At 48.4% G+C, this 8,851-nt stretch overlaps 1 protein-coding gene across 4 annotated transcripts in view; it reads left to right on the top strand.

Annotated features, from left to right (window-relative positions):
* USP43 (ubiquitin specific peptidase 43) overlaps positions 1–3,526 on the top strand; it is a 63,633-nt gene extending 60,107 nt beyond the window's left edge. For all 4 annotated transcript variants that reach the window (XM_066264245.1, XM_066264246.1, XM_066264247.1 and 1 more), the window contains one exon: positions 2,064–3,526. In XM_066264245.1, the coding sequence (XP_066120342.1) occupies positions 2,064–3,109 (1,046 nt within the window). In that variant the 3' untranslated portion in view covers positions 3,110–3,526. The remainder of the gene's footprint in view (positions 1–2,063) is intronic.
* The last annotated feature ends 5,325 nt before the right edge of the window (positions 3,527–8,851 follow it).

Here is an 8,851-nt window from a genome sequence, read left to right on the forward strand (position 1 = left end):
GACCTCGGGTCTCGAACCCGAGTCCTCTACATCCCAGTCCGACGCTCTATCCACTGCGCCACCGCCTGGTCAGGCTGTCTCTCCGTTTTGACTATAAACTCCTCAGAAAGTGGAATCATATGGTATTCGTCTTTTTGTGACTACTGTACAGTATTTGAGACCCTTTGAGATTCCATTATACATTTTAGGATGGGTTTTTCTATTTCTGCAAAAAAAATCTTCATTGGGATTGTTGATAGGGATGTCATTGAATCTGTCGATTGCTTTGAGTAGTATTGACATTTTAGCAGTATTGTCTTTCTTCCCATCCATGAATAAGGGATGTGTTTCCACTGATTTATGCCTTCTTTAATTTGTCACAGCGATGTTTGGTCGTTTTCATCGTATGAGTCTTTTACACCCACACACCCCCTCTTGGTTAAGTCAATTCCTAAGTATTTTTATTCTTTTTGATGCTATTGTAAATGGCACTGTTTTTGTCATTGAATGGATATTTCTTAAAAAAATACACAGGTTTGTTTTCAAGTATGTTTCCTTTAGAAACTTTGAGATACAGAAAAGAATTAAGAGGCGTATCACTCATTATCAGTCATAGATAGCACCCACACCACCCTCTCTGCATCTTGTCATCCTGGTATTTATTTCTCCACACTTGTTTGTATGTTTTCACATGTGTGCCTCACACATGCACACATATATCGGCACACATCTTTATTATATGTGGCTTAAGTGTCTGTTTGTCGCCAATAGCTTATTGGTTGCTTGTGTAACTGTACTAGCCAATGGGGTGAAGTTGCCACGGCTGAATGCAAATTGAGCGGGTCAGGGGGAAGGTGAACATTTGTTTGCATTGGCAATCATCTGTTTTACATAAAAACTACGTCTTAACATAATTTCTTTTAAGAATGCCTCCTAGAAAATACAGCACTGAGGAGGAGAGAAAAGGAGCTAAAGCTGCACAAAAACGGCTTTCTTGACAAAAAGAAACCACTGAGCAGAGAAAGACAAGGCTTGCTTCAGTCGCAGAGCAAATGCCTAGAGGTTCTCCAATTGAAAAATAATGTCATAATAGCTAAGTCTTTGACTGGCTCCTCTAAAGGTGAAATACATGTCATTTCAAGAATTGATTTGGCTCCATCTCAAACAGGGTTGCCATTTCAATTGAGACGTAGACAATTTCCTGTAAAACTTGCCTTTGCTATGACCATCAATAAGTCTCAGGGCCAAACGCTTAAGTGTGTTGGCATTTTTTTTACCTGAGCCTGCATTTGGACAAGGTCAACTTTATGTTGCCTGTTCAAGAGTTCATGAAAAAACAGACGTAAAATGAAAAATAATTGATGGTCCTCTGCAAGGCGAGCTTAAAAATGATGGAAAGATCTACACAAGAAATGTTGTGTACAAAGAGATCTTTGACATGTGAATTAACATTTTATTATTTAAATCACCTTTATTTATTGAGCTGGAGGTGGCTCTTAAGAAATGTACCGCCAGTGGTTTCCTTCACTGCACTCTACTTTAAGCAATTAAGCAAGTAGAAGGGGGAAACCCCGTGGGGCACTAAGCAAAGGGGCGTCCTCGCTGCCTGCCCTGGGTAATTCAGTTTGAATTAGCAGACACCTTTGCACAAATCATTTTAATTACAATTTATAATATCTAGAACAGCAGTCATTTCGTATGACCCCGGGCTTTCTAGTATGTGAAGATGTAATTTTGCATGTTGAGTTACCTCATGGTTTTTAACCTTTTTACACTTGGGGACCAGTGAAAATCAGAGAGTTATTTCAGGGACCACTAAGGCAGAAATCACCCTGAGCGTACGCGAATTTGATGGAGATCACTGGGTCTATAATTTGTAAACAGATTCAGTGGAATCGTGGGTGACAACACAGTGGTCCCAAGGACAGGAACCACAGCATCTTGCTCACTAGTGTGTCCCTGTGCCCAGCACAGTGCCTGGTACGTCAGGTGCGCAGTCGGTGCTCGTTACTGACCGGCATAGCAGAGGTGCTTATTGCAGCTGGAGGGGCCTTTGCACACTGATGCTCTTGGGTGTCTTTCAGGAGGCCAGGAGGCCCGGCCTTCGGTACGGGGCGTAAGAGGCCGTAGCATCAGCCTGAAGGCACCCGCTCCTTCTCGAGCCAAGCAGGGGTCCTTCAAGACCATGCCCCTTCGGTGGTCTTTTGGACACAGAGAGAAACCGGCCGTGGCATCCGTCGAGCTGGTGGAGTACCTGGAGTCCAGACGGAGACCTCGGTCCACGAGTCAGTCCATCGTGCCGCTGCTGACGGGCGCGGCTGGTGGGGCCGAGAAGTCAGCGGTGCCCAGGTCAAATGCCACCCCTTCTGCTAAGGAGGAAGACAGCGAGCGAGCCCGTGAGAGCGTGCTGGCCGGAGTGCCCTGCCCCTCGGGCCACCGTTGCCACGGTGCAGTGTCTGCAGCCTCGGATGGCCTCAACACAGCAAGGACACCCAAGGAACACGCAAGGCAGGATGTCAGGCTTCCCAAACAGTTTGACCTGCCCCTCGTAGTGATGCCCTCGGCGGAGAATGAGAAGCAAGCCCCGCCCCAGGGCCAGAGGACCACGAACCGGAAGGGAAGTGGCCAGGCAGGGGACAGCGGTGGAGCACCCTCCCACAAGGAGGCGCCAAGCGACACTCGCCGAAACCCCTTAGCCAAGGTCAGGACCGACGCGGAGGGGCGGGACTCCGAGGCAGACAGGTTCCCACAGGGCACCCTCACCCTTCTGAGGTCGGTCTTCTGGAAGAAGGAGAACAAGCACAGTAACAGGGCTGAGCAGGCCCCCCGCGTGTCCCCTCTCTCCCTGGAGAGTGGCAGCCCGAGCCCGGCTGAGGGTGAGCAGGCCCGAGCCTCGTCCGCTTCCCTGAGGACGCCGGATCCGGCCAGGGGCCTGGCGGGCACCGTCCGCTCTGCGCCCAGCTCCCTGCGCCTCCCCCGCAAGGCTGGCAGGCCCATGAGGACCGGCGCCCCGAGCGCGCCCCAGAGGAGTGGCCCGGGGGAGCAGACCTCTTTCGGCACCTTGCCGAAGGCGAGGTACCACACCCTTTCCTTAGGTCGAAAGAAGACATTGCCGGAGTCCAGCTTCTGATGGTGTCTTTCAGTATTGGCTGAAGCCCTGAACTCTCTCCCCTCGGCACTGAGCACCTGTCGGCAGCCTGCCTGGAGACTGAGATTCGGGGAAGCCGCTTGTGCTGTGACCCCTGAAAAGTCAACCTGTTTTGCTCTTCACACCTGGATTTCCGACACTGCCTATATCCAAATACCGTCCTGTATTGTTGGCTGCTTTTATACTTACAGGGCACTAGAGGGTGCTGTTGGGTCAGCATTACCATTTCAGGGCGAAAACTGTTTCATTTCGGCCCGAGTACTTGTGTTAATGAGTGATTGATTGTATGTGGGCAAACCTTACAGCAAAACTGTGGGAAGCCTGGTTAATAGGAATCTTACATATCAAATCAAATATTGTCATTGGCTTCTCCTATTTAAAAGGAATTTTTTTTTTTTTTTTAATTTAAACAGTTGACTTAACAGGAAAAGCTTTTTCTTTTAACGCGTCTCTGGGATAAACCATTAAAGTTGCCAAAAAAAAAAAAAAAGGTCGTGCCAGTGAGGCACAATTCTAGGAGAGAGAGATGATTGAGATTTTAGGAGAATATTTAATATATAACAGAATAATTGTATTAAAGATTTTCCAGGTATTTTTTAAAAATAACTATTTTGATACTAGGACAAAAGGAAGTTCTTTTTTTTTTTTTCAAAAAAAAGTTTGAGATCTATGTACAATTTTAATAAAGCATGTCGGTGGACATAGAAATGGCTCTCTGAATTATTCAAACGATTCCAAAAATTCAAATTATTCAAAAAATTCAAAATTATTTTGTTTGTTTTACAGGGACAGAAAGAGAGAGAGTCAGAGAGAGGGATAGACAGGGACAGACAGACAGGAACGGAGAGAGATGAGAAGCATCAATCATCAGTTTTTCATTGCGACACCTTAGTTGTTCATCGATTGCTTTCTCATATGTGCCTTGACCGTGGGCCTTCAGCAGACAGAGTAACCCCTTGCTCGAGCCAGAGACCTCGGGTCCAAACTGGTGAGCTTTAGTTCAAACCAGATGAGCCCTCTCTCAAACAGGCGACCTCGGGGTCTCAAACCTGGGTCCTGGGCATCCCAGTCCGATGTTCTAGCCACTGCGCCACCGCCTGGTCAGGCTGAATTATTCAAGTTTTTAAAAATGGCATTGTTTTGTTCCTCGACAGTTGTTACTTGAGTTGTTACTGAAATTTTAAACTGCTTTCCATGACAAGGACTTGTTTTTATAAGAAGTCGGAAGCCCCGTGGGTCTCACCGTAGAAGTCTCTCTCTTCCCTGGGAGTCTGAGCCCATCAGTCCCGTCCCCTGGAGCTTTGCACAGTCTTCAGCAGCTGTTCTCACAAACATCCCGTCACCACTTACCAGTGAAACTGCGAAACCCCACCCCAGGCCTGTGGCCTCACCTTTGAGGTTACTGGTGAGTTTGCCCTTAAACATAGTTTTTTTTTTTTTTTAAAGTACTTCCTTTCTGATAGGAAGCATTTGTTCAAGACATCCAACTCCCAAAATGTAGTTTTTCCTCCTACAGACTGCGTGAGTCACTGGTGTGACTATGCTACTTATTTTTTTCTTAAGAAGAAACAAGGAGTTTCTGTTTTTCCCCCAGCGAGAAAGACTGCTTACTTTTGAGCAGGAATTCTTAGAAAGAGCTGACAGGACAGGAAGAGAAAGCAGGAAGACCCAGCCACCTGACTCACCCAGAGGGCGTTGCTGAGACCAGCTGGGCAATGGGTGTGCCCGAGAGGAAGGCGCTGCAGGACTTAAGAAAAACATACACGACACAACCTAGAGAAAAGATGGGTACAGGGGACTCCCAGCCTCTGGGACTGAGAGTCCAGATCTCTGCAGCTCATCGTATTTACTGGTCTCTTTGCTCATCAAGCAAATTAGCAGAGCCTGAGTCAAATTAGTCATAATGGATTCAGGTGCAGAGAAAGACTACTGCCCAACACCCCCCAGGCTTGTAGGAAATGGCTACAGGGGTCAGCTGCTCCCTGTAAACAGTCTTAGTAGTGCTTGCCGGTGGCGTTCCGCCCACGCAGGACTTGGCCTTCTGAAGTCCACACCAGAGACTTGTCTCAAGGCTGCAGTTGAATCTCTCAGCCTTTTCCTACAGGGCACACGTGTGCATTTCAAAAGAAGCGCAGGGTCCTCTCCATTCTTGGCTGCTGCACTCCTGGGCGTGGGAGACCGGGCTGTCCGTGCCTCTTGGGTTATGGAAGCCTCAGTCTTCCTGCTTTATATCTGGTTCTTTCTCTTCAGATGACACTCATGTGTCGTTCAGGTCCCATGTTCAGCCTCACTTTTGTCCTCTAAGGGGTTGGCTTGTGACTCTCGGAAGGTAACGGTGTGTAAGGTAGGTGTGCTTCCTTCTCTCCAACCCCTCATATTCGACCTAGACCAGACAAAGAGCTAGCACACGTAGCAAAGGCAATGTCAGGTAGTAGAAGCATCACGACAAGAGCGGACAGGTCCCAGGAGAGGAGGTCAGGGGGGAACCAAGGTGCACTCTGCTACTTGCTTGAGGCCCAACAGTTCATTAAACTCAGAATGTTAAAATGCCCTCAGAAAGGGCCCAGATATAAAGAGCTTGCCAAGACACAAAATTCGGTGAAAAGTCCGTTTGTCACCAGGTCACTGTATACCGCCATGCAGACCAACAAGGCGGGCGGAGGTCCCAGCTCCCAGCACGAGGGTCAGCCTAGACGGAGGCTTGTGGGGCAGATGCGACATCAGGACGGGATCCTTCCACAGTGGGACCCAATCACAGTGTCACAACCTTATGAGAAATAGACCAAAGTTTGTCCACTCCGTGTTTAGAGACCCTCTAACTGTGTCGGCCCGTGGCTCAGCTCTTAGGGCTGCGCTTACTCTCACCCATGGCTGCACCCAAGAGGCCCCGACCTAGGGCATGCTCCGAAATCCTTCATGAAAAATGCTCAGGAAATCATTTTGTCATTAATGTCCTTAACCTAAATCTTCGTTTCTTTCTGGTAGGTTCTACCCTGAGTGGGTGCCGGTAAGTCTGGGTCACAGCTCAGACTGGGGCAGTATTCACCTTATAGTTGACCTGATGACTGAATAGAATGTGAGCGGGACTGTGGCGCCCTGGGATGATGTGAGGGCTGGCCTGGCTGCTTTAGAGGTTTTTAAAGGCCCCTCTGTAACTGAGGTTCCATCATTTTAGGGTAAAGGAACATGAGACCCTGGCTCCCAGAAGAAGCTGCCGTAAGAGGAAGAAACCCTGTATGTTCATGTGGTGCTCGCTCAGACAGTTTCAGGTCAAAAGTGAACTTATTGGCTTACATAACTGAAAGCCTTTTTTTAAATTTGAAGTTCACTTTATCAAATTTATTGAGACATAATTGACATAGCATTGTGTAAGTTTAAAGTGTTGATTTGATACATCTGTATACAGGGGTGGGCAAAACTAGGCTTACAGCTGTAAGTGAAACAGTTTATTTTTGTGTTATTTCTTATTGTATTATTTTCTATATGAACAACTGTAGACTTACTTTTGCCCCACCCTGTATTGCAATATAATTAGCAATACCTCTATTACACCACATAATAATTATTATTAACTTTTGTAGTGGGAACAGTTAAGATCTAGTGTCTTGGCAGCTTTGAAGTTTATCATACAGTGTTGTTGCCTACAGTGACCATTAGGTCTCCTGTGAAATGGGTTTGTCAGCCCTGGCAGTGAACCAAAGTTGATGTGAAGGCCAAATAGGATCTTGGAGGGGAATGCTTACTATAGATTACAAATTGCATATAATTTTGTGGTATTATCATTATTAAACTCTGCAATGTTTCAGTGGAATGGAAGTAGCTATAGAAAATAGGTGTGGAGCCACATTGACATCTGGTGGTCATCCCTCAAATTGCATGACACTTCCCACCCTCAAAAAAATGGTTTTTTTTCTGTTTGAAGCTTTCCTTGTGGGTTTTCCTTTACTAGACTGGTGAGATTCCCCATCCTGAGAGGGCAGCAGAGCATGGGTGGACATAGGGACATTTGAAAGCTAATAAGGGCATCCAGTCAGAGGGACACCAAGATCCATGGACAGAAACTTTAATTTATGGGCGTTGGGTGTGTGGGACAGTCAGTCTTGAAGCTGGGTCCAACAGGAGGTCTGTGACCCTCCCCCTTGGCTGCAGGGCGCCCTCTGCCGGGCCACAGAGGAACAGCAGAGCTGACCCACTGACAAGGGAGGTCCTTATTCCTGCTCCTTGCTAGGTACTTTCAGGGAATCCCTGGGGGTCTGTGGTCTCCCCCCCCCCCCACCAAGTCCTTGCTCTCCGAGATTACAGCTCAGTGCCACTGTAGATGGGTCCTGATGCTGCCCCCTGCCCCGCCTGTCCACCCCCACTCCCACCAAAGAGTCATCCCCCGGGCCCCACTGCAGCGAGCTCATCTGAGAGGAGGCAGAGCCTTACAGGGGGCCAGTCAGGACCCCATCAACCGGGGTCTGGGTCATGGCCAGCCTCGGCCTGGAGCCCCGCCCTCACGTATCCTCAGGACTGGCTGCTTGTGGACCTGGCTCCAGCCCTGCGTGTCCTGAAGCTGCCATCTCTGTCTCTGGCCACCAATCAAGTTTTAGGCCTCCCCCCACTGCTATTGTTTCCCCCTCCACCCCTAAGCTCCCACCTGTTCTCCAGTGATTCTGGTCTGAGCACCCCTACAGCACCCCACTCCCCCAGCAACAACAGCGGAACCTCTCAGAAGGTAGACGGTTATCTTGCTGCTTTGAGGCCTGTCCTGCCTGCAACTTCACTGACTCTCCTGAGGTCCTGAGCATCAGCCTCACCCCGGGCACACCGGGCTCTACCTTGACCATGTCAGCCTAGCTATTTTGCTTTTTAAATTAAGGTTTGAGCCCTCCTTCATTCCGTAAATATTAGAAAAATTTGAATCAGCTGTTACACTATTAGTGCAAAAAAGTGAACCCCTACATTTCCAGGACCCCAAGTATCATGAACTGTTTTGTATAAGGAGAACTCAGCTAGGAGAAACACCCATCAATCACAAGGACGGCCGTTTTAAGTAAGCTTTGTTTTGAGAATGTAAGCAAAGGCTGGGAAGAGGTGGACACCCTAGAGCCGAAGTTCTGAACATTCACCTCATCTGAGAATCAGCTGAGCAGCTTTCTGAGAACAGCTGTGCCTGGGCCCCTCTCCCTTCCAGGAAAGGGGCTCATTCCGCGGCACTGTGAGGATGGGAAGGCGGGGCTCTCTCTGCTGCCAGCCCCGGAGCTGCTAGCCACGTGGGACTATTTCAATTCAAATTAATGGAAATTAAACAAAAAATAAAAAAGTCAGTTTCTTAGTTGATGGGGCAACATGTCAAGTGCTCGGCAGCCACATGTGGCTAGAGGCGGCCATACTGAACAGCGCCGAGGATAGACTGTTTCCATCTGTAGATGGAAAAGGGGCCACATGCTCAACCTGGAATTGGAGGGGCCGGCCTGGCGGACCTTAAACCTCAGAGGCCTCAAGTAACCACAGAGGATGGCCTGAGATCAGACGTCCAGACTGAAAGGAAGTCCTGGCAGGTACTCATGTCCTAGGCCGGTATGTGCCCTGTCTTGACCTTGACTGAGCCTGTCTATTGTCTTTTTGCACCCATGATGACATACTTTTGGAATGTCAGGGTTATTTCCTTTCCTCCCCCTCCCCCCACTCCCCACCACACCAGAGCAGAGACCACAAAACCCCTCATGTTATTGTTATGGT

This window comes from Saccopteryx bilineata, chromosome 2 (assembly GCF_036850765.1).
Source record: "Saccopteryx bilineata isolate mSacBil1 chromosome 2, mSacBil1_pri_phased_curated, whole genome shotgun sequence".
In the NCBI taxonomy this organism is placed as follows: Eukaryota; Metazoa; Chordata; class Mammalia; order Chiroptera; family Emballonuridae; genus Saccopteryx; species Saccopteryx bilineata.